This window comes from Haliaeetus leucocephalus, unplaced genomic scaffold, assembly GCF_000737465.1.
Source record: "Haliaeetus leucocephalus isolate CR32 unplaced genomic scaffold, Haliaeetus_leucocephalus-4.0 Scaffold880, whole genome shotgun sequence".
NCBI lineage: Eukaryota > Metazoa > Chordata > Aves > Accipitriformes > Accipitridae > Haliaeetus > Haliaeetus leucocephalus.
In genome coordinates, this window is record NW_010973316.1 from 453,657 (window position 1) to 480,386 (window position 26,730).

Here is a 26,730-nt window from a genome sequence, read left to right on the forward strand (position 1 = left end):
AGCATTTCTTTATTTGTACACTGAAATACCTTTACGTTCTTCCGTACAACTTTGCTTGCCTTCTACTATACTGTGATGAAAGGTACAATAAACCTGCCTGAACCGTAGCTGTGTAATAATTAATTTTGAACTGATTTTCACATTGAGGTACCATTGATTTAAGTCACACCATGTACCTGTATATGCCAAAATAATGCTAGCAAGAAAGAACAAAGCTCCTTTTCTCTCTAAAGAACACAATTTTCTGTGTAACATGCCACACAGAGATATGTATAATTTTTAAGTCTTAGCAGCTTCAAAAGGAACTTAAATTTGCCAAGCTACAGATGCTTTCAACATAGTAACTCTCAAGTGTTTATTAAAACTTCAAAATGTGTTTACTGTAGTCACTGTGCTCAAGCTGTACTCCTGCAAAGAAACTTTGCAGCTCTAGCAATAATTACGTCTCCTTAGAAATTTGCTACTGACTCTGAAATATATGTCATCTTGAATACAACAGTGTAGAAATCAAGACACCATGCACATCTGCTGTCAATATTCTCCACTATTACAATTCTCCAGCTAGAAGACCAAGGTTTTGTAATAACAAAGCAGAAACCTCTTCTTATTGATTTGATGTCTTTCATGCAACATCTCCAATGACTTTATAAATAGAGGGTGTATTCTTCCCTGGAAAAGTGACAGTTGCAGAAAATGCATGTAAAGAAAGAAGAATGATTCTTGGACATCATGGATACTACATGTGACAGAAAGGGAAAGGTGAGTGAATATATGTGAGCAAATGTATGTGAGTAAAAAAGAAAAAGGAACCACAAGCTTAAATGGACAAGAAAGAAAGTAGATGAAGTCAGATGAGAATCTAAGAGGAATGCCAATAATACCAGATATCTGTACACAAGCATGTTTATACACTACACACTTGCCACAATACAAAACATGGCAGTATAATTGCTGTAAAGTTTGTGAGCAGGCCAGGGTATGTTGTACAAAGTAGAGGAATCCTGCATAAACACAGGAAATAACAGCTGCAAGTGTGGACAAGGCTCAATGAACAGAGAACCCAGGTCACTGCTGCCCATGGTGAAATGGAAGACATCTGAGCATACTGCATCCACACATGCTTCCTATTATTGGTGTACTTTTGAAACTGGCAGCTCCAGAGGCATTGTCAGTGTAAGCAGCCTGGTACTTCTTGATACAGATTTAGGGCCAGACCTTGGGTGGAATTGTGTCGAGTACACTTCTAGATGCCCCGGGGTACGCTGCCTCGCCTGCAGCCACTTCCCCAGAAGGGCACAGGGCTGCCCTACGGTTCTTATTTGCTTACTTCCATCCAGATGGCTGAGATCTGAGATGGCAAAAGACATCTCAAAAGCAATAGAGTCATTTCCCCTCCCCTTCCCTCTCGGCTATCTCACTCAAAGTCCAAGAAAGATGAAGGTATCTTCACTGTATTCAATAAATCCCAGCAGCAGACCAGTCTTTCCATGAACAATAACTTCCATAAATACTGTTTTCCCAGGGGCTTGGACCTCATGCTAATTGACGTTACTGCCTTAGAAAGTGTAAGCAGCAAATTAAGCTTCTGCCACAGCTGGGGAATCAGTAAAATGTCACTGAATTTTTAAGCCCGTAGTAATGTTCCCCAAATCAGAAATTGCAATTTCTGATCATGGAGGGGAGGGAGTATACGACATCTAAATAGAAAGATAAACTGCTGAAAGCACAGGTTTAAATGACTGGCAAAACCTGAAGAAGCACATACTAATTGGGTTTGCTCAACAAGTTTCAAAAGAAATAAACAACCAAGGCCCGAAGTATGTGGAAACGTCATGAGCATTGTATCAGTATTCATGGAACATAACTTAACCAACCAGAATTCCACCAGTCATTCGCAATGCGTTGTCTTCCAGATGAGTATCTTTTTTGACATTAAGCATCACTACTAAAATTTTTGTTGCTCTCAGCAGTTTTGAACTGGATGTGGAAATAGAACTCATGCTTAATAAACTATTCAGCATAGGAAAATATAGTAAGATGCATTTAATCCAGAAATACAAAGAAGATTTGTATCTTAAGTGTTAATATCAATCAGAGATGATGAGACCATGCCATGCGTTGCATCATTTGATATATTTGTATCTCTGTTAACTGCAGTTCTATTTTTTTTCTCAGCTAAGCTCAAATTTTAGTTATAACTGCTTACACATTTCATGCCTGACCTTCATAAGCTTTCTCATTTAATTTATTTTTTGTAAGAGTAATAAAGAGAAAATCAGGAATTAAGAGCAAATATTCTGAATATTTGTATCAATTAGACTGATCTATTTTGGGGCAAAATATTAACAGAATTTTAAATCAAGACAAGTTATTTTCTAATTATAACAAAAGAATAACTATGCAATATAGGTTTAACATAGAGCTAAAATATTAACTGGAGGCTTTTTATTGCTTGCTTTTTTCATCTGCTCTGTACCTTTTCTGTGTGATCTGCCCTATCATCATATTTTATTTAATATTAGGTACCAATTACTATGGCATTACTTGTAGTAGTTAAGCTAAGCAAACACATATATATTTGCAAAGCTGAGACTTTAGATGACAAGCTCAATGTGACAAAGGCCTCTATGTTTGTATAATCTCTAACACAATGGATGCGCTGCCACCTCTGGGATTTATAAAGTAAATAACTAACAACTAATTCACCATCCTCATGAAATGGGGAGATGCCATTTCATTATGGTCTTTTCAGCAGATTTTTCTCACCAAATCACACCCAAACACAGAGAACAAGTATTTGTTATATCAGGAATTCGGTACAACTGTGGCACAAATAGTATAAATATTCATCATGGAAGAGTTTCTGCAGCAAAAATTTCAAAGCAGAAGTGGTAAATATGAAACTTCCCTTTTCAAGAGCAGGCTCCTTTAGAAAGCAATAGTGATGCAGAATTCTAGAGGGGAACTTTAAAAGTCAGTGATTGCTTTGATCACTTCAGGTTCCCTCCCGCAGCTATGGTTGTTTTGCAGACCTGGCTGATGAAGAACAACAACATGAAATGTAACTGTTCCTGAAAGTCAACAAGCTAATACAACTCCTACGCTTAATTGCAGAAGAGAGAAACAGAAAACAACATAGCAGTTACCCTTCAGATCATTCAGTACTAATCCTGTATGCAAATTAATAAATGCATTAAATTCTTAAGTATTCATTAACATCAAATACATAATACAGATGAAAAATGTTTACATTAACAATTGTTACATGGATTTACTGTTTGCAACTAGTAAGAGAGTTATTCCTGAAGTTGGTGTACTTCATGCATAAGCCAATTCAAACAAAATGATCAATAAGTTAGGCACACCACTAGACTCATCCTTTTAAATATTTATTTATTAAGTTTAGTGCTAATGAGAAGTTCACCAAAATCATACTGAGTTTCAGCTGGATACTTTAAGAAGTTCAAAGAGGATGACATTTAATATTTTGCATAACATAAAGCAAGCTAAGGCAATGTTTTTCCCATATAAATTACTATACATTTTTCATTGCAGTCTGCACTTCTTCCAAACACGTTCCCTACAAAACAGATGAAAGGATATTTTTCTAATACATTACTTATTCTGATCTCACTTACAGCTGTCTATAATCAGAAATAATGTTTTATGAGGTCAACAGATCTTATCACTCAAAACAGTTTAACTGTTCCTTTAAAGTATATTAAAGCTTGTTCTTCCCTCACTGATGTTTGCCATTAAGAAAGTGAGCTGTTGACCAGCCATATATAAGACAAGCACCTCAAACTATTTATAATCTAATATTAGCAGACAACCAGATGTGCTCACTCCACATGCAAAGATTTGCAAGATAGTGCAGCTGTGGAGGTTAACAGACACTATTTCATCATATTATAATCAACAGAATTTTTATCATTAACAGCAACTGGGAGAATAATTCAGCCCTGTAATGGCCAGGAGGGCTGTCTTACACAACCAACTAGTAAACAGACCCTTTGTGGGGAATTTCTCTTCCTTCAGAATGTAGTTGAAATGAAAATTTTCCTATGCATTAATGTGAGCAAGACACTTTTTGGTCCAATTCCATAGTGAAATTATTAAAAATGCTTTGTACTTTGTACTTTGGCTGGAGAAACTATTAAAATAAAAGGCAAGTCTTTTTTACTTTTATTTTGCTGGAACAATTAAAAGTCAATTCAAACATAGGGCAACTTCAGGCATTCAGAATCCTTTACAGTTTTGACAAGTCTATTACTGTAATCACATGCCCAATAGCTATTAGTAAGGTCAGGTGAATTGTTAACGGTTCACTTTTTTTTTCCTTGCCATTAACAAGACACTCTCCAATAATTCCTCCCCGTCAGCTTACATTTTGACCCTCAACATTCTACTTTTTATATATCCAGGTGCTCTTCTTCAAAACTTAGGGGAAATACAAAAAACCCTATCCATCCTTCGGGAAAGTTAATTTTACCAGGGTCAAAAAAATCATTAAACCTAAAACTTGACTAAGAGAGAGTTTTAGGTGCACTTTTTAATATTTAACGTAGACTTCTACTCTCCCAGTAGAGAGCAGTGTAGGATATTTTAATAATAAAACATCTGTTTTCTTTTGTCATCTTATTTCAATCTTTAAAAAACCCCCTGTCTTTCACAGTGCCACATTTCTTTATTATTCTGAAACCCCTCAATATTAGAAGTTCTCTTTTATGCAGATTTAAATGTAATTACATGAAAAAACACTTACCAATAAAGAAAGGAAAAAAGCAATGCAAAATTACTGCATACCTGCTGCCAAAATTTGACAAATTAGCTCCTTCTACAGCAGAAATTGAAGGGATGTTGATTTAGTGATGAAAGGAAGACAAATGTATCCACATTCTGATAACATCAGAATGACAGTATATAATATAAAATGAGAATGAAAGAGAAATGGGACCAGTCTTAAAGCTATGCAGAAAACAGATGAACAAATGTCTAAGCTGTTAATCACTTCCTAAGAAATGAACAGTTTTTGCTCAGCCTTGCATACGTGAGTCTTGTCTGTCAATTAAACAGCAGAAGTACAATATGGACTATGAAATATACACCTCTTCCTATTTTTGGTTCCTTCTCTTTCCCCACCCTACAGTCCAGTTCTCCACCTGTAACAGCTTCCTTTGTTCTCTACCAATACAGGTTTTTGCCACAGTACATAAATGTGTAGATTTTTCCCTTTTGGGGAGCACTTCTCTAGCGACACCTTAAAAACAACTGCCTCTTTCAAGCATGATTGCTGCTCAAATGAGAGCAGAAATCAAACTCACCACATGAGTATGAAAGAGAAAATTGCCACAGACATCAGCAGATTCCCTGAATATCCCCTGCATCTGACATGCAATGTTCTGCACAAATGGTGACTCTGACACAGGAAAAAAATTCTACGCATTTTTCTAAGGGACTGTTAGAGTACTTTTTGCAAAAAAAGGAAGGAATGCATGAGTAAAAATATAAAGAAAAAACAGAAGGGTCTTCTAATAGAAATCTTCTAATGGAAATCAAATATTGCCAGGTATTTCATCCCTCAGTAGAATTAAGGCATTATTAAGAATTAATGTGAGAATGTGAGAAAACAGACAGGTGAAAATATTTACAGTAAGATAAAAAAAAAATCTATTTGATAAGCTATTGAAACGTTGGGGGAAAAAAGACAGCATTAGAGAAAGGACCATAAAATAATTAGGTAACAGTTAACAAAAGAATCTTCCAGATCTAGTGACGTAAAAAACATACTGTGCTTAATTTTAAGCAACCTCTCAACAAGCCACACTGGTTTAACTTGTACTTTCTTCTATTCTCCATAAGTGCAGTAACTAAGAATGCTTCACTATCAAATGTGTAAGCAATCATCTCAGTCTTTAAATTTGGTGCTAAATAATACAGAACATAATTTGATAACTAAAGCTTAACTTATCTTTGAACGGTTGATGCGACATAGACAATATAGACATTTCTTTGGAGCGGTACACCTCACCAGGCTCTGGATGTGGTTCTTGCCAGGAACCCAAATGTCTGGAAGCAGGAATATCTAGAAAGACTCTGGTAAAGATGCCTGAGGAACTGAGGACATACAGCAGTCCTAATCCTGCCTACACCTGTCTTCTAACCCATGTTTAGATTTGATGAGCAGAGAAATTATATAGCTGCTCACTGGGAAGAAACCTGAAGTGTGGTCCAAGTAAGATGAATCTAGCTTGGTGTAATTTTAAAGGCAAAAGAATGAGAATAATTACACCAGGTCATATTCTTCCTCAAGTCCCACGGCATTTTAAACCACAGCCAGATGGGAAAAACTAAAGGGCACAGAAAAAGGAAAATACAACAGGAGCATACATTTATGTTAACATAACCAGTTTGTTTGTAAGTAAGAACTTCAGGAGAATTTAGGACACACTTTGTAAATGGTCAAAACTGAGACCTTCTCCAGAGAGATCAGTGTGGTCATATGCCAGGGGGGCTATTGACAAGGATATATTTATGACAAAATCAGATTGCAACACAGCTATCAAAGCTGTTCTCTGCCTCTAAACCTAAAGGTAAATTAATGTTAAGAAATACAGCTAGTACCTCCACAAAGAAGATATGAGCAGGCTGGAATACAGAAAGAAAGCAGAAAAGGTAAAAAGCTTACCTGGTCAAGACTGTCGCTATAGGAAATACCAGTTGTACAAGAAAAAACATTCAGTATTTCGTCAGTCCATCAATCTACACAGCACTTCAGAAGCACATCTCAAACTGTATCATGCCCTGAAGAGTTGTCGGGCTGAATCTGAAGATTATCATGGAGCTGGGGTGGTGCTGGGAGGGTGTACACTGCTCTCCCACTGCATACACCGCTACCAGCCACCTTACAGCTACCCAGATTTTAGCCACAGGCTGAGAATAAACACAGCTACATGCAGATTTACTTCCACCTCAAACAACTAGATGAGGAAAAAGTGGTTCTTTGGCTCTGCACTGCAGACTTGTTAGCTGGAGCTAACAGTTCACTGCTGGTCTAAGGGAGCTCTACATTCCCATCCAGTGGAAGCACGCAGGCAGCAGCAGGAGGGTAATAGGAATATCCCCTAGGGATACTCCAGCTTGGAGCAAAAGAACCAGCAAACTCAAGGAATTTTTAGAGAATTCTTTAAAAACTTTTTGGGAGAAGGACTTAAAAAGGAAGATTTTAACAATGCACAAATGACAGCGATGCTAATAATAGTAGTATATCATACTGAAGGCCTGTTTTTCTTTTAAGCCCAGGTGCACTTCCCATAGCTTATAAATAAACAAAAAAAAAATCAGAGATATTTGGCATGAAAGAAACAAAGGCAGGGGAAAATGGCAGTGAGAGCAGATTTATCACTGGAGAAAAATAACTTCTTCTTATAGATTCTCTGGTTGTGATTGGGACACATGCATTCTTTTGACAGCCTTCTTTCTTCACATGTGCTGCAATGTTCATTAGCTTTCACACGCAAGAATCCTGTGCTCAGAGATGGGATAAAATGAAGGAGTAAATTAAATAACAACATGCTTCCAAACTTTACCCTCTGGGTTTCAATTTCGACATACTCAGTGTTTCCAGTTTTGGCTTCTACACATGGGAACAATTTTTTTTTTTTTTTTTCTTTTTTTTTCCCCTGGCAGAAGCATCTGTCAGCATCTTTTACTGCAACAGGAGATGTCTGTGAGTAATCCAAAGGCACCATCTTAAAGTTATTATAACTCCTTTGCTTCAATACAGAAGCTATTAACACTTAACACAGAGATTCATCTAACATCAAACAATGGCATCAAATTCCTATCTACTGTTTCTCTACTGCTATTCATCAACTGCAGAGCCTCCTGTAGTGTATCATTGTTACTGCCTGGAAGTTTTACGATAACAAACAAGAGATAACTCATCAAATGAGCATACTGTTGACTAATGTGATCTAGCTTGACCATGTTCATGGTCTTTACGAGTTGCTTCTGACTTGCCTAGAAAATGACTGAGGCACCTAACTACAGATGCTGAATAACATCCTTGCCAGTTCCTGCAATCCTCTATCATTACTCTCATATTAGTTTAGATTTTATTTAGTCTCTGATCTCCAAGAACTAGCAACTCTAAATTAACTGCTGAATCTTAAAATATAGCACCTCTTTATTTCTGTAAGAGTTATCATTATTGAACCAACATTCAGGGAAGGTGATAATTCAAATAGATTATACTTCTGATAATGTGGGTACACAGGGAAGGCTACCTGTACAGACACAAGGACCTTTCTGTAGTCAGACAGGGAAAACAGAACTAATTATCAAAAGTGGCACTGCCTTTAGAAAGGTATATTCCAAACATGAAGCATCTCTGATACTCACTCACTGAAGACATGTCATACTCCTTGAATGCTTCAATTCAGAAAATTTGTATTTTTGACTGGATTGTTCCCAATAAAAAAAATGTTTACTTTACCTTAACTGAAGAGAGTCCACCTAAAAATAATTCATATTCACTATTTTAAACATCAAATTTTCAGCTTTAGAAGTGCATAATAACAGAGTGGACAGGTTTTTCAGCTTTACAAGTCCATAATTAGACAGCAGACTTCTGTACCACAGGAATTGGATGCAACCCAAGCATCATTTCTTTATGGAAATAGTAAAGTCAAACTAAGCCTGCAAATTTACTTTAATACTACTTTTCACCATGTCCTAGATATTTTCAAATATCTTATAAGAAAGTTGACATCTTGTTTGCATTTTTTAAATAAACTAGATGCCAATACAGTGATTTAATTTATATTAACTGTAAGACACAACTTCAACAATTCCTATGTTCCACTCAAATGTACTGAAGTAGTAGAAACAGTTCTACGTCTACAGACTCTTTTGCAAAGATGTCAAGTGTACTGTTAGAAATTTTAGAACACAGAGACCACCTTTGCTTTAATTCCCACTTAATCTCCACAGACGCTAGCTAGCAACACTGGCAAGTCTAGAAGGAACTTCACTGTACTGCAGCGTGAAAAAATGTTTTCATTGTTACTACTTGTATAAACCCACTAGTCTACCCAAATTGAGGTTACAGTTCATTTTCTTTAGCATTCCCATAAAGCTAAGGGATAGACCTTCCCTCACCCCCTCAAAAAACCCCAATCTAGTACAATGCTACAATTAAAGGAACAGCAAGGTCAAGATTCCAGGTGCTGGCATTCTCACAACTTTCTTAAGAGTTACCACTATAACACCCTGCGTAAGACACGCAAAATTGTTGTCCTAGTTTTTAGCTCTGTTTTGCCCTGCTGTATCAACCCACTGGTTTTCATGTCACTATTCCTTTAACTATAGCATGTACTGGTCTGCTCTGTACTAGCATTCTGCAGGCTATCTAGCTTTTTTTCACAAAATACAGCAAGTTAAAGCTTGAACTCAGTGTTCTCAAGCTCCATCTGTCCTGCTGACTTTTTTTTTCTTCCTGTTGCAAATATTCAGCTTATCAAACAAAACCTCCCCCAAAACAATGAAAACTGAACCGAGATGACAAAAAACTCTTATGAAGAAACAATCTATGTTGTCAAGTATGCAGTAACAAACCCAATCTTAGTTCATAAAACTGGCAAAAACATTCTGTTTTACCAATAAGATGAAGCTCTCTAAAATATGGAGCACTTTAACTCAGAACTTTTTTAATGGAGTGAAGCTGCTGAATTACGGGTGCACCCTTGAGCCACTTGAGTAAACAGGCCATGATGTCATTCAGAAGGCGGCTGTTCCTTCAGAGAGATATTTCCCAGATGACTTCATTGTTAGGCATGAATCTGAGCGCAGGCTTCAGATTCTTCCTTTCATAACAACATGTACAAGAACAGCCAGGAGTTTCCATGTGCTGTTTCAAGGTGGGATTGTGCAATTCTGAACGTTCAGTTTGCAGTAACTTCTTCAGACTGAAGCTGTACACAAAATCATTAGAGCCTTCCTCTGTTCAGTCTAAGTAAACTCTATAAGTTGTGGAAGAAATTGTGATGGAATTTTATATATATAGTATATATATTAATAAAGACAACTGGAAAAGTATTGAAGTTACCCTGTTGTACTGAAAAATATTAACTATATCTTCTAAAAGCAGAGATACAATTCCACGGACAATTTTCAATTTTGTGAATCAAGTTTATTTTGCTCTAAACTAATTTCTACCTCCTTTGTCCTTGACTAACATGATACTGCTGAACTTGTATCATCACACTCTTTTGCCATGGCAACATGCAATGACATTGTAAACACAGAAACAGGAATTCCCTGTGGGACAAAAAACAGAAGTAGTCACAGTTAGGAACAAAATTCTCATTCAAACAGCCTTAGTAATAGGAACAAATAACTATTGGCCATTACCCTCAGTTTATTAAAGCCCTTTTCCAGTTTAATGTGAAATATGAAATTGCCTATTTTAAGGACATTGCATCTCTTCTGAATCTGGACTTCTAATACTGTGAGCCTTACTGTACCACAGATTAGAATAAATGACTTCTGTTTTAATTCTTGATTCATAGAAACACTTGGCTGTCAAATGGAGGACAAGCAGTGCACCAGAAAATAGTTATTCTGGAGAAAGAACCACGAATGCGTGGACCTAGTGCTTTAGGTTTAGTAGCCTGGAAATTTAATACCACTTTGGTAATTTTTTCATGCAACACGGATTTTGAACATAATCTGAACATTTCCTTTTAAACTAACATTACCACAGAAGATCATCTGCTCTTTAAATTCTAGTATTATTACTACTTTAGTGTGTAGCAAACAATCTATACATACATTCTATGTATAGACATCTCAGGACAGATGTAGGTCCTGAGGTATATTAAAGGACAGGAGCATGAAGTGTAAGCTACCTTTGTTGGTTTTTTTGGTTTTGTTTTTTGTTGCCTAAACTGTAGAATCCTATACTGAGAACCACTACATTTGTAAAAAAAGAATAAGCCTAACATTTTCTTAGTAAAGCAACTTCAGTGGGGAAATATGCTGAGTCAGTATGTAAAGCATAATCCATAATCACTTGGATAATCTACAAAAATGTGCTACAATAAATGCCATATTCACATCAACTAATAGCAGTATTTTGATATAAGTGGCCAAGAAAATGTCTGTTTTCTAACCAAGATTGTAATTTGTTTCTTTGCTCCTGAAAACTACTTCCTAAGCCCCATCTACTACTTTAAACGTATTGTTAATTTTACACAAATGACACCTGTAGACATCTTGCTGAGTTACTGTATTCACAGAATATGCTCAGAAATTTTCAGAGAATATTTGACTGGGGTAGCCAAGTGAAAATCAGATTAGCTATCTATCTGTAAAAGTTAAAGACAGAGAAACTCCATGCAGCAGAGAAGAAAAACACAGAGGACAAAGCACAGTAGTAACTGTGACTCCCAAATGGCATCACGTTTGAATTTTTGAGAAAATATCTTTATTTAAAGTGGGTATCTTTTGGGAAAAGAAAAAGGACAGGGAAGCCAGCACTGGTTCTGTGTACTTTCATTCTTTGAACTGAAAAGAGGTACTAGCATAAAGAAAGCACACCTAGGAGGCAAGCTGAAAGAGCAAATGAACAACAATGGCTGGAGTGTACTGGAACATATGGAAGCTTAAGACTAAATGGGTGGCACTTAAACACAGCAGTTGGATAGCTTTTTCATCTACTACAGGTTCGTGACCACGATACAAGATCACCTGGTAAAGAATCTTCAGGAATCACATTTAAGATTTTTATGGAATAACATAAACGTATTGGAAATCTTTCTTTCGAAGACCAGGAACTTGCCCTTAACATACCTCCGCCTCATTATCTGTGAATGTCCTGCCTGCATTAAAGTCAAATCCTACTCTGAATCCCTCTTCTTCAAGTCCATCAAAGATGCTGGAAGCAAATACTACTTAGGCAATGAGCCTTAACAAGAAAAGTATTTCTTACATTGGTTTAGCTGTACTGTATCTTTCACTTTTCCTACATATAACTGGAAGTGTCTCCTCTATGATGATTATTGTTTTATGAACTTGTTCATATTCTTTCTTGTTAATCTCTTTTTTTTTTTAGAAGAAACTCTCTTTTCTTCACATAATCTCACATGAAAGCCAGCTATAAAATATATGTGATCACCATAATTCAATGCTTGGCCTTCAGGCACTTCAAGAACATCAGTAACAGAGTTCTTCCAAAAGCTAGCTAGAATGAGAGTCATATATTTTAAAATAATACTTGGAACAGAAAGAACTGCCTCTTTAAGCTACCACTTTGTAGATATTTTAAAAAAATTTGCAGAGCACTACCTAAACATATGAAACATTTTTCCCTCTAAACAATACAAATTAGGGAACTAGATTTTTTATTAGAAAGATTATTTTAGCAAACTGCAAAAATGTTTAATAGTGACTACTTCAACCTGACAATAACAGATACAAAATGAAACCACTATTATCATGACCTTAAGATCCATCAGCAGATCAGATGGACATCTCAGATGAACTGTTCTAAAAGAACTTAACTGAGTTGGAAAGTAATTTATAAATTATTTTACAATGGCAATTAATCCAACACTAACGTTGGCTGTCACTTCTTACTTCATAAAAAAAAATTATGCTTTTCAATAAAAGACCTAAATTCTGGTGCTAAAGTAGTAAAATTAATCTAGTCTAGATCTTTATAGTGATACTTGCGTTGTTAGGTGAACACAAGAAAGCAGTATAATTTAAAAGCCTTCATATAAGGATTTAGAGTCTTCCCTAAATAGCAACATAATCCTTTTTAATATGAGAGCAGGTATTAAGAACACATTTAGCCTTGAGCCCAAGGCACTGAAGTAGAATTCAAAATTTGGGATCTGATTTGAGAACAGAGATTGGGGGCAGATTTGTGGAAAACCTCCAGTATTACCTCAGTTGCCTATCTTGAAACCGAGGACAATAATTCATCCATTTCTTGTCTGCATTATCATTCAATTATTCCAACTGAGAAGAAAGCTCTTGAGAGTCAAGTCCAAAGTCTTCTGTTGCTTACTTATTCTCAACTTTGATCTACAGCTATTTGCATCAGGGTAGCACCTAGAGCCTCTGTCTCATTATTCTAGAGGCTGTACAAACATCAAAAAGCTAGCCCTTAGCTTCAAAGAATTTATGATCTAATGAACTGTGGTAATTCACACTAACCTCTTGGAAAAGCACAGCACAATTTCAGTTAGTACCTCTGAGTGTTACCAATAATCAATATAAAACATTGTCATGGTTTAAGCCCAGCCAGCAATTAAGCATCACAATGCTGCTCGCTCACTCCCTCACTCAGTAGGATTGGGAAGAGAATCAGAAAAAAAAGTAAAACTTGTGGGTTGAGATAAAGACAGTTTANTAGAACAGAAAAGGAACTGGAGCAACAACAACAATAATAATTATTATTATTATATACAAAACAAATTATGCACAATACAATTGCTTACCACCTGCTGACTGGTGCCCAGCCAATCCCTGAGCCACAGTGCCCCCTGGCCAACTGCCCCCACTTTATATACTGGGCATGGCACCATATGGCATGGAATACCCCTTTGGCTTCTTTGGGTCAGCTGTCCCAGCTGTGTCCCCTCCCAGCTTCTTGAGCACTCCCAGCCTTGGCTGGCAGGGCAGTATGAGAAGCCAAGAAGTCCGTGATTTAGTATAAGCACTGCCTAGCAACAACTAAAAAAATCAGTGTGTTATCAACATTCTTCTCATCCTAAATCCAAAACACAGCACTATACCAGCTACTAGAAAGAAATTTAACTTTATTCCAGCCAAACCCAGGACAAACACTGAACCCCATTCTTCCTTGTACACATCATTCTAGCAGCAAAAAATAAAAAGCAAGTGAAGAGGTCCAACTTTCCCACCTCCCTCTCTTCTGGTTGCCCAAAAACAAGAGAGGGAAGATGGCAAGCCCCTGAAATACATCACTAAAGGAATAAGGAGGATTCACTTGACCACATACTAAAGAAACACCATTCATACTGTCATTTAGACATCTGTTAAGAAAACAAACAAATAAGCAAACAAAACCCAAACAAAACCGTACATAGTTTTACAGCTTTTGTTTTGAACATTAAGTATGCACATGCAATTTTGGTGAATGCTTTTTCATTTTGGGAATGGATTTGGTTTTAATAGTTGGAGTTCCTCAAAGCCTCAAACTGCAAGTTGGGATATGGCCTCTAAATTCTGACTTGGGAAGACCTACACATTCCTGACTTCAATGGATTTTCAGCAATAATCCTATATTCATAAGTAGACAAGACTTCCCTCCCACCTAATCTTATTAACAGAATGCTCTAATTAATGACATTTGCTGAGTTACTTATATCTGTCTCCCTAGCATCTCCCTTTCAGAAGCATGTAAGTGCTACAGCAATAGGAAGAGATATGGCTTAGGGACTTTTTTAGTCCATGCTTCAAATTATCTGTGCCTTCAAATGCAACCCTTGGTTCCACACAGATCATTAAGATTTTATATATAACCCTGTTTCTACATTCTCCCTCTTCTCAGTAATACTACAGCAACTACAGGAATTGACTAGATTTGATTTCCCTTAAGGATTCAGAATGAAAAAAATATTACTTATGCAAAAGTATACAGTAGGAAAAAAAATTTTAAGTTTAGACCAACGTAACCCATCACTCTCCCCCTTTTAGTGGCCAATAATAATTTCTAGTGAAAATGCAAAACATTTTAACAAACCTTTACAAATTAGTTTATGCAAATATTTTTCCTTTGCTATGTCCCAAACCAGAAATGATGAGTTCGTCTATTAGGTTACACCTAAAATTCTCAGGTTCAAAGGTCAAAATGCTTTTTAAATAGGCCAAGGTTGACTTTACACTTTCTGAATCAGAGTAATCTGAAGGAGGCATTTCTGAAAGAAATATTAATTACAGATCAGGTTCCACAACTGACTAGTGTACGCTATTATTTTATTAAAGTTAATAAAGTCAGACAGTGCAGCTGGTGACTTGTCCAATTGTTTCTTGAGGATCATCATGGAGATCAGTATATACGAAACTTCTTTTCTGAATGATGAACAGCCTGGCTGTTGTAGTCCTGTTTTTGTTGGTAAAACTGTATGTCCTTGTAGAAGTTTCTGTTCAAAAAGTTGTGCCATTCTCTTATTTTTTATCACCCAGTTCTATTTATTTTTTCTAGTTTATTTTGGGAGAGTTTCCTAATTATTTTTGGTGAATAGTAGATGTAAGAAGGCAGCAATAACTCCATAAACATAGCAAAAGTTGAGCAAACAGAAATACCCAGCTTTGTCGAAAGTAAAAATGGGAGATGAGGAGTTAATTCATCTGAAGGCCTGATTCTAATTTAAAGCAAGAACAATCTATCTGCTGTGGGCCACCTAGCCCAAAAGTACAATAATCCAGATGTTTGAACTCTACAGCCTGTTAGTCCCAGTGTCAGACATGCAACTCGCTTGACACTTAATGGTCCAGAGGCCAAAAAGCCTGCTTAAAGAAACCTCACATTCTCACAGCTGACAGCTCACATGGAAACATAACTGTGCAGAAAGAATCCCCAGAGGGCATGCTAATGAGGCTAATAGTAGCTTCAAGCACACTTAAAGAGAGGCAAGGGAATAAATATCAGCAACAGAGAAGGAACAGAAAAGGACATGGAGAGTTGAGTAAATCTTTGCTGACCCTAAGGTCTTTGGAAATTCCATCTTTTTTCTTTGCACACTTTTTTTTTTTGTTTTGTTAATTCTGTCTGGACAAACCTCTGGGTTTCGTTCAGCTGTCTTGAATGAACGTTCGTACCACTCACTGCCTATCAGTTAACTGGTGCCTGCTCTTGGCCAGTGCTGGAACTCATGACTCTGAGTATCTTTCATAGTAAAGCGAAGATTTATACTCAAATACTAATTTATTCTTTTTCTAAAGAATAAGAAAATAACATTATAAAAGTTGTTACAAAGCTTCTAATAATTTTGAGTCTTTTGTCTCAACAGTCTCATTGCTCAGCTCTTTTGAGACAGATCCAGGAGAAGGGTAGTAATGCATCTGTTTAAAACTTATTTTAAAACTTTTAGTTAACACAGTATCTTTAGAAATATGTTTTAGATGCTGTGTTCAATACTAAATGCCAAATTATGAAGAACTGCTGTTGAAAGAGAGTCGCTATTACGACTACAGAAAAACTTCTACTTGCCTTTTCTGTATGTCATATATATATATATATACACAAATATACTCTTGTACTTTCAGAACTTGTTTGATTAACAAGTCAACATATGGCTGTCCCACATTCCAAAAAATAGCTCTTCTACACCAAGACTACTGGAAAGAATCATAATTTATACCACCAAAATAATCTAAAGAATGTACCTGGCACAGATGCATCTCAAGTACCATGTTGTTAAACCAGTGTACTCTGTTAATCATGCCACCAACATAAGTCTTCCTAACTACAGACCATGCCAAATAAATCAATACTACAGAATCCCCTGCTGCAGATTTTCAAATTTAACCAAAACAATGCACATACTTAGGAAATCAAATCTTACAGTGCACATACATAAACTATGCCTCATAATCCAGAAGTCATATGAATTCCAGAAGTTTCACATTCCAGCCCTTTTGCACCTCTGATTCCAAGATGAAATAGAGCAATAATATCCCATTCTTTAAATAAAACAAAACATAAGGCTTAAAATGTCATCTAGGCCTGATTCCTGCCCATATCTAAAGAAACTGAAAAATCTAGCAACAACCTGTGTTCCAGAAACTCCAGAATCCCAGTTCCAAACACTAGTCACAGCCCTCTACAACCAAGAGACCAGCTCTGTAGTAAGCAGAAACATACAGCATTTTCCTGTATGGGCACACCAACAAGGCTAACTCTTCAGGCCTTGCAGAATAAATTAGGCCCTTGTAGTTTTATTGTTTCCCTTAAATGGCATTCACACTTTGAAGCTTAAACTAAACCTAACTTGAATGTCAAAGACGGCTAGACCAACTGCTATGGTAGTAGAAGCCTCTTAGTAAGACAACATCAACTTTCCTCTTAAAGCCATGGGCCGTGCAGCAGTTGGCTAGACTTGCATAACTCCCGAAAGGATTCCTGCATGCCTTAACAGCTGATTGAGCAATCAGCTGGACTGCACAATGCCTGGTACTACTCAGATACAAAAGGGAGCCTATGGACAGTGGACATGGGGACAGGCTAATTAGGAGGTATACAGAAACATTTGCCAGGCATGCAGGGATGAACTTAAGAAAGCCAAATCTTAGCTGGAGTTAGAACTGGTGAGGGATGCGACAGGCAACGAGATGGTTAGAAAATGGACCACAGTGTATGGCTAAGGGAGCTGCATTTGTCCAGCCGGAAGATGACAACGCTGGTGTATGTGTGTGCACGTGCGTGTAAGGCTAAGAGTCACAAGTTGCAGCAAAAGAAATTACAACTAGAAATGAGGAAAAAAAAAATAATCACAATGACAGGGATTAAGTATGGGAAGGGGCTGCCCACAGGCTGCGAATATCTACCCTTGCTGGTATTTAAAGCTCGATTGTATGAGGCTCTGTTGTGTCTCACCAGATTTTGAAGTCAGCCCCATTTTCAGATGGAAATCAACTGGATCATCTCCAGACATCCCTTTAAACCTAAATTGTTCTAGATTCTTACATTCAATTCCCAAAGCAAATCCTAATACAATCGCAATGTAGCCAAAGGACAACTCGAATATTCAAGGAATCATAAGGCATTCCATCTTTCTAAAATTGAGGGTGTTTCAAAGTCCGACAATGAGCTAAATCTCTTGCAGTTTAGTATTTTCAATCCAGATGACAGTTGTTAGATATTATATATACAGTGCCAAATAACTGATTCTAGAACTTTCTACCAAAAATGTGTCTAAAGATGTTAGCTGTTTAAAAATAATTTTTCCCTGATGAGAGAACTGAAACTTAAGACTACTCGAAGTCAGAGATGAGGAAAAAGACTGTAATTAAGCAGCCAGGTTGCTAAAAAGAGTAGAAGTGAAGGCAATCTATGCAAGAGAAACAAACTGCTTGGATACAAAGGAAACTTAAAATTTGCTCACAACAGGGAGCACTCCAGGGCTGTGGTAGGTTACAGACCAGCTTCAATGCAGACTAGTGGTTCTGTCCCAATCCTGCTTCATCACACTTTTTTAATATATTCCTTAAGACATTACTGAGAAAGGGACTTAAATTACTTCTCAGACCCTATGCTGCACACACTGCCATTAATTGGTGTGATCTATTTTTTCTTCTTGCCATGAAATCATAGCTTCCATCTCTTATTTGCATTGCAAATTTGTTTCACACTTGTAACTGAAGTATGTCATCCAGTACTTACACATTTCAAGCAAAATGGAGCTTATGAAGAGACCAAGGGATCAGAAGCAGAACCTGAGAGAAGATGAGAGCTCTGGAGAATAGATCAAAAGCTACTGTTTGGGCTTTCAGCTGCAGTTTATAATGTATTGAGAAACATGACCAATATTTTTTATCTCACTCCCACAATTAAATTCACTGTTTTTTGTTGTTTTTTTTTTTTTTTACTAGACTCTACCAAAAATATTTCACTAAAACACATGTGCTCTATTGATTGATTTTCCTGAAAGAAGAAAAGAGATGAAACATTATACATTATATTAAATTGCCTTAGATTATTTCAGTTTGAAACATAAATTTTTGAAACCCTTTTTGGTTTTTATTAGTGCTGAGTGGTCAAATGATGATGCCATGCCAGGTACAGCTATAGAATGGGTGCAGCAACTAAGCTGTTTTCTGCGGTAGCAACCACGCTATTGCACAGTCTTCCCACACACCTGGGGAGGACTTTGCAATAGTACACTGCAATTGTGCTGGGTGGACAAAACCAAAAAGGGTGTCAGCCCTTACACTCACTGTAGTTCATATTTGCCTAAAATTAGCTGTAATATTTGTAAATTAAAAGTTAGGCATTACATGAAGTACCTTTATGAATCCTGTCTCTGCTTTCAGTACATATATGTACTCATCTACTACACTGCAGAATTAGCAGTATGTGTACCTGTAGCATCCGCATATAAACCACTTCTCATCCCTACCCCTCCACGCTGCAAGCGTTTACCACTTTGCCAAATCTTAATTATTTGGATCTAAGCATTCTGTCTCATGTATATGCCTCAAAATGATACTTCTTTGCATTTATGTGACACTGAGCGCTTCAGTCAGACCTAAAACTCTCTGTGCAAGCTACACACAAATGGACCTAAAGAAAGAAAACCTGATTACTTTCTTGAAGCAGGTCACCTTCTGCAGAATAAGAGTGATCTGTAGAGCCTGAAGTTATGCAGCTAGGTATTTTACAAATAATTGACAGAGGGCTATAGACACCTGGAAAGAGACCACACACACATCAAAACCATGCTGTTGCTATTCCGCAAATTCTTCTAAACTTCTCAGCCAGTGTTCAGTCATAAAAGATACAAGTAGTTCAATTATAAACAAGTCACATTTTTGAAAGCTTTCAGATAAGCAATAGTAAATGGACATGAAAGACAAAACTCTAGGTGCAGATGCACACAGATTCCATAAGCCACGTGCCTACTAATTCTTGCAAAAGTATCTTGATGTGCTGACATGTAGGGGCCATTGTGGGCTACTCAAGCATGTGCAACATGCATTCATACAGTCTTTGAACTTGTGTGCATTCATATGCAGATGAGATATAAAATTGTCTGCAAATACTATTCAACTTCCATTACGGTCCAGTGATACACTATTGACGGAAAGTGAGGGGTGGGATTGTGCTCAAAAGACTGGACCAAGACTCAGGAGGTGCAGAGTTATTCTTGCCCCTTTACAAACTGGCTCTGCAACCTCAGGTGAGACAGACTGACAGCTTTTCAAAAGCACTCAGTACCCCACAGAGCTTTCTGAGGAAGTAACAAATGTTCAGATTTTAAGGAAGCTGAAATACTCACCAGTTTTCACAGAGACAAATGATAACAACTGAAACTACTTCATGCTGAACAGCTAAAATGCAGCTCCCCTCCTTCAGCTACTTACATGAGATGATGTTTGCTGCTGTTCAAAGTTTAGATACAATCCTTCTGCATCACAGTCATTTATTTTGTAGGGTATTTGTGGATACAATGCTATCCTCTCCTATCCTTCTCCCATTTTAAGTATGTAATCCTGTAAGCAAGATGGAATAGGTAGATCCATTTCCCTGAAGCAGGGAAGTCTGTTGATGGTACCCCTTGCAAACTCTAAATATTTTAGGTCTTATTTACGTGTTTGTTCATCTTTGGTATAATGAGCCCGAAGTTTAATGACTGTAATGTATCAGAAATAACTAAGAAGTTCAGATATGCATTTCCTTGTAAAATTATAATTTTCTGCTTTCATATTTCATTTGGATCTTTTTACAATACTCAGTTTTCTTGTGTTTAAACACTAAATTAATTATGATTACATCCAAGACATTTTGATACTCTAATAAAAGTTAATTGGAATTAAGTTATTAATTCTAATAAATTAATTGTAGGAAAATGAATTATTTCTTGTAATGCCCTCTTCTATTTCATTAGTTTCTATTTTTCAACATTTTCATGCTCTGTTTGGAATATCTTGCTATATCTAACTTCACATAAATTTAAGTATACTTTTCAATACCATGCCTTATATCTCTGTTTACTTGGCAAATCTATACATAATTTTCCCTTTGATATTCTTTCATTAATTGTTTTTACTGATACAAAATCATGATTATTCTGTAGTATGCTGACTGGATAGAAAAAGAGAAATTGGTAGTATAGCTATAGCAACAAGAATTTGTAGTAGAAGAGCAGTTTATGACATGAAAACATGGCTTTGATAATGATAGCAATACACTAATGATAGCGATATGCAGATATTCAAAAGACATAATTGCACCTAAAGCCCTGCTATGGTAGTTATATCAATTAGAAGCATCACAGTATTTTTGACCTAAAATTCTTTTCCAAAATGCCTGCTCCAGAAAAGCATGATATGCCATTCCTCAATGACAAAAAACTTTGATGAGGGAATAAGAAATTACATAAAGTTGAAAACCTAACTAAACTCTGCTTATTGTACTGCAGTGAAGATTAATACTACTAGGTACTGCCAAGCGAGGTCTTTTTGCAGGGTATTTATTACTAATGCCTCCCCCCCCCCCCCCCTAACGTTGCAATACAGGTCCAAGATACATATTGAATAATTGAGAAGAAAGATCATCCATGAAACTTCACAACAATTCACAATTAATTGTCATCAAAACCTCACAATAATACAAAGTAAGGGATGTTTAACAGTCTTTTTGGGGAAAGCTTTGCTCATTTATCTTCAAAGTTTCAAAATTAAACTTCATCAAGAATCACAGATATGTATATGACAATATAGAAAGTTTTAAATTAAGTCTAAAGTAAACATTAGGACAGTAGCTGTCTCAGCACTAGGAAGCCATCACATCTCTTGGCAAAATAAACTCCCAAGGGTTTAACATGCCATCATGTTATTATGTAAAACAGCAGCTCTTCAGCCTCGTCTAAGGTCAAAGCTACTGACTCCATAGTATACTAGTAGCCAACATAAACACCAGGCTTGCAAAGCAGAACCTCTAATCTGCAAATTGAAAGACGTGCATGTGAAAATTAGATATAAGCCAAAAAATAGCCAGGTGACTATAAAAGGGAATATATATATATATATATAATTTACTGCAACATATTAGACATAGTAAACATTGCTGGTTTGGGCAGTGGCAACTTTTTATTAGCAGAAAGACACCCCTCAGGGTATCAGTTACGTGATGACAATAATCAGTCCATTGTTAAGGTTGCAGTCAAATTCCATTATACAGTCAGACTTTGATCACTTTTCTTTTGGAGAAAGGAAACTGGCCTAAAATCAAGAGAATTAACTTAAGGGCAGAAGAGAACTTTTTTTCCCTACAGTATGGAAAATAACAGAAACATCTGTTCTTCGTTATGGAACATTATAGAAAGAAGATGACACAGAAGAGAAATTTCAGTTTGCCTTAGCATTTAATATCCTGGTAAAATGAAAACTGCCATGCTACTACATCTAAATGAGTCCTGTATCTCCATATTTGATAATATACCAAGATTTAAAATAATCTTTTTTGAAAAAAAATTACATAACCAATATCATAGAATCATAGAATGGTTTGGGTTGGAAGGGATTATAAAGATCATCTAGTTCCACCCCCCCTGCCATGGGCAGGGACACCTTCCACTAGAGCAGGTTCCTCAAAGCCCCATTCAACCCGGCCTTGAACACTGCCAGGAAGGGGACATCCACAACCTTTCTGGGCAACCTGTTCCAGTGCCTCACCACCCTCACAGTAAATAATTTTTTCCTAATATCTAATCTAAATCTACCCTCTTTCAGTTTAAAACCATTACCCCTTGTCCTATCGCTACCCTCCCTGATAAAGAGTCCTTTCCCATCTCTCCTGCAGGCCCCCTTTAAGTACTGGCAGGCTGCTATAAGGTCTCCCTGGAGCCTTCTCTTCTCCAGGCTAAACAACCCCAACTCTCTCAGCCTGTCCCCATAGGAGAGGTGCTCCAGCCCTCTGGTCATCTTCATGGCCCTCCTCTGGACTCGCTCCAACAGTCCATGTCTGTCTCGTACTGGGGACGCCGGATGCAGTACTCCAGGTAGGGTCTCACAAGAGCAGAGTAGGGGGGGAGAATCACCTCCCTCAACTTGCTGGTCACACTTCTTTTGATGCAGCCCACGATATGGTCGGCACATTGCTGGGTCATGTAAAGCTTCTCATCAACCAACAATCCCCAAGGCCTCTCCTCAGGGCTGCTCTCAATCCACTCATCGCTCAGTCTGTATTTGTTCTTCGGATTGCCCTGACTCACGTGAAGGACATTGCACTTGGCCTTGTTGAACTTCATGAGGCTTCATGTGCGTGGGCCCAACTCTCAAGCCTGTCCAGGCCCCTCTGGATGGCATCCCTTCCCTCCAGCGTGTCAACTGCACCAGCTTGGTGTCATTGGCAAACTTCCTGAGGGTGCACTCAATCCCACTGTCCATGTTGCCAATATGCTTTCATTTGGAGGGATATATTCAAGAAAAATATAGGATCACAAACTGATGGCAAAATTCTGACTTCAGTAGGCCCAGATTTCACCTACAGAGCATACTGAAATGTGTGGAGTCTTATTATCAGTGCCTTCTGCAAGACCAAGACTGGGAACATCAGTAAGATTTAAAAAACGAAAAAAACCAAAAAACCAAAAAACAACCCCAAAACAACAGTAGTAACAACAATAACAACAAAAAAACCCCAAAACAACAACAAAACCCACAAAAAAACCAAACCCCAGACCTCAATCAACTTACACCATATACCAAACCACACTAAAAGCCAGCAAATTTCAAAATAGCAAGTACCATGAGGACTGGGTATGCTGGAAAGGAGAGAGAAAAATCAAGATGCTTTTACATTTAAGAGCATCCTTATGAGACTATTGGCTCCTGGATTTTACTTCCAGAAGTAACGACTCCGCTCATATTTTCTTGCAAAGAGGATTATTGCCATAAATTATCCTGCGGGTGTCCTAAGAGATACAAGACATTACTAATTCTCTATTAAAAAGTCCTCTCCAGTTTGTAGAAAAAAGGCCAGTTGTCCATATTGCAGGGTTCTTCAAATTTCCAGTTAACTTTGCTAGGATTTTTTTTTTTTAGTAAGCTAACAGTCAACTCATGAACTGCATTTTATCAACAAGCTTTCTTTAATTCTTAAAGATGTCTTAGGAATCAAGTAAACAAACAAAATCCCATCTTTTCCAGTTGTTCTTAGTAAGCTCTCCTTTTTCTGATCATCTCAGAAGATTAGTGTCAGAGAAACGATTTTTGTGTCTTACAAAGAAGAGAAAACACTATGTTTCATACACAGTAATTTGCATTCAAAAAACTATGTAGCAGAACACAGCTCACTTGCCCATGGAAAAAGAACATCTCTGGTATTGCTTTCCATCAAATTGATTTGATTTTCTGAATATGTCATTCTTCACTCACATAATTACCTTGTGAAATAAATCAGATAAAGTGTTGCCTCTTCCTCCCAACAAATATAAAAGTTATATGAATAGAATCTTACAGAATTGGAAGTGGAACAATATGAACATTTGAAAAAAAAAAAAATCAATGAGTCTTTCTCAATACTTGCTTTCTGAGTTTTTAATCATTATTTCACAACATAGTTCCAAGATATGAAATCAATGGGATATTTTAGTTAAAAATCAAAACATTCCAAAACCTAAATGGGGTACTAATAGATACATGTTTTCCTCTTAAAAAGAAAAATATTGCAAAACTTAATGAAAATGGTACTTGAGAGTTGAGGTGAAACATCATCTAGATTTAATAATGTTGTTATGTCTGCATATGCCAGCTAACCTCATAAAACCTATGCAAATTTATGCCAGGTCTCAATAAAAAAAGCAATGTGGAAATCCCACACCCTTTAGACTCCATTTACAGACCAGAACAATTTTTTACTTGCTTTGGAATAATGAATCAAATAACTGACAGTTCTAAATAATAATTTTCTACTGTGATCCAAATAAAAAATGGGTAACTTTTTTTTATTAAACATACATACTGTAGTACATTGCAGCTTCCTGGAAGCATTCTGATACACCGCAGCTTCCTGCAACTATTCTAACAGACCTCAGAAGCAGCAACACCGAGGTTGAGGAGGCCCTGTGAGGTCAGAACCCACATTAAACAGGAGCAGACCTAGACAGGACACTTGGGCATATATTAGCCTAAATAAGAGCAAAGACTTTTTTTGGACCAAGAGTCTTTCTAATAAGACTGAGAACAGACTTCCTTTGCATAGGAATCCCCTATTCCTTTCTTCTCCCCCAGAAGCTGTTGATGTTGTTTCTACAGTTATTACCATCTTATCACCGTCGTCTTTACTCTAAAAAACTTTTCTGTGTATCTGAACTGACACTTATTCATGAGAAATGCTCTTAAAAAAGACAATGAGACATGAAAGATGACGGAGGTTTCTTGTTTCTCTTCAAGTAAAGACCACAAACAAATGGACATTGTTCAGCGCATTAACAGAATTCATAGCTTCAGCTTACTCTTAAAACAGATGGCACAGTCACCCCAACAATTATTCCTCCCTCTCAAAAACTGCAATATAAAAGCCAAGGTGTCTGGCAAGGCTAGTGGTAATACATCCTTTGGTCAAAAATTCAGTCTGAAAGCACACAGAATAAAAACATGTTCACCTGGCAACTAGCAGAATGAGACTGAAATTTCCACTACAAACACTTACTCACTTTGTGGCAATACTAAGCAAAAGAAAATTGCAAAAACAATAGCAGAGAATACCAGCATAAGAAGCTGAGTCCTGGCCTGTGAAATAATTTTTATTTTCATATTAAAAAATACCAATCATAGGAGAACTTTATCCAGAACAGACAACTATGGAATCTTACTGAATTATCCTCCCAGTTTAGGCAAGCAATAGCCAATTACTCAGTTTACTCTTGAATTATGCTGATTATCGTGTATTCCCTCCTCCTTTTAGCAAACCATTGTCTAAGCTGTTATTTTTAAGATGATGCATTTCCTGTAAACAGATGTCATTAAACTAACTGAAATACTATTGTAGAACTATGTTCTACATATCTAACTGGGATAAGAAAGCATGAGTAAGACTTCTGTTTTTACTGTGCAAAAATTCCATTATTCTTCTACCATATTTCCAGAGTATTTGACGTTTCAATAGATCCAGCAGACTGGATTGTTATTCATTGCCTTTGCTGTTGTTCAAAAGAACTTTGTGCTATTAATTTTAATTTTTATAGCACTATAAGCTTGCAGCCTGATGTTATATTCCTTTGCACTCAAAATTTCCGTCCATTTAGCATCCATTAAAAGGAAACAGAGCATCAAGCAGAAGAGGAACACTGGTTTGCTTTCTAGAAAACCATCAAATAATTCAGAACAAGAATCAATTTGCCACTATTTAAGAAACAGAAATTTTTCATCTGCAAAACAGACATTTACTGAGTTTTTCTTTGCTACTTCATTTGGCTAATGGATGTCTCTGTAGTTTTCAAATAAAAAGCAATATAGAGCATGATGTGTTCTAAAGGTTAGAGGACAAAATAACTTCATATTTTCTTACCTTTGCATTATAGGGAATATAATGCTTTGATAAGGCTTCAGGAGTGTGCATCCATGTTTTGTCTACAGAAAAGCAAAACAAAAGCAGCACTGAATAGGTTATTCAATTGTTAATTTAACTATTACAGTATCTATCTGGAAAACATCAACAACCCTCCTTTTACTCAGGTAAGTATCTGTCTGAAATAGTTACTGGGGCTGGAGGTAAATGCAGTATATCCCACAACTGCCCAAACATTTACAGGAAAGAACCGGTTACTTCTCTTGGGCACACTTCCCATTTTAACCAACTTGATTTACCATAAGAATTCAAACTCCTCCCCCCAAATATATTTATTGGTCTAAGGTTGCTTGCTGTTTCTGCCTCAGATGGATATTTTCTGTATCCTGCTGTTGTTATTCAAAGCACTGACCTCATGTTGTGCTTCTAATGATGGTTTTTTTGATTAATTATGTGCTTTC

At 36.9% G+C, this 26,730-nt stretch overlaps 1 protein-coding gene across 2 annotated transcripts in view; it reads right to left on the reverse strand.

Annotated features, from left to right (window-relative positions):
• Positions 1-26,325, reverse strand: part of GULP1 (GULP, engulfment adaptor PTB domain containing 1) — a 71,254-nt gene extending 44,929 nt beyond the window's left edge. Inside the window, exon 1 of one of the 2 annotated variants that reach the window (XM_010583221.1) lies at positions 26,270-26,320. In XM_010583221.1, the coding sequence (XP_010581523.1) occupies positions 26,270-26,320 (51 nt within the window). Of the gene's footprint in view, positions 1-26,269 lie in introns of both variants that reach the window. The other variant, XM_010583222.1, reaches the window with a different exon arrangement.
• Positions 26,326-26,730: the final 405 nt, after the last annotated feature.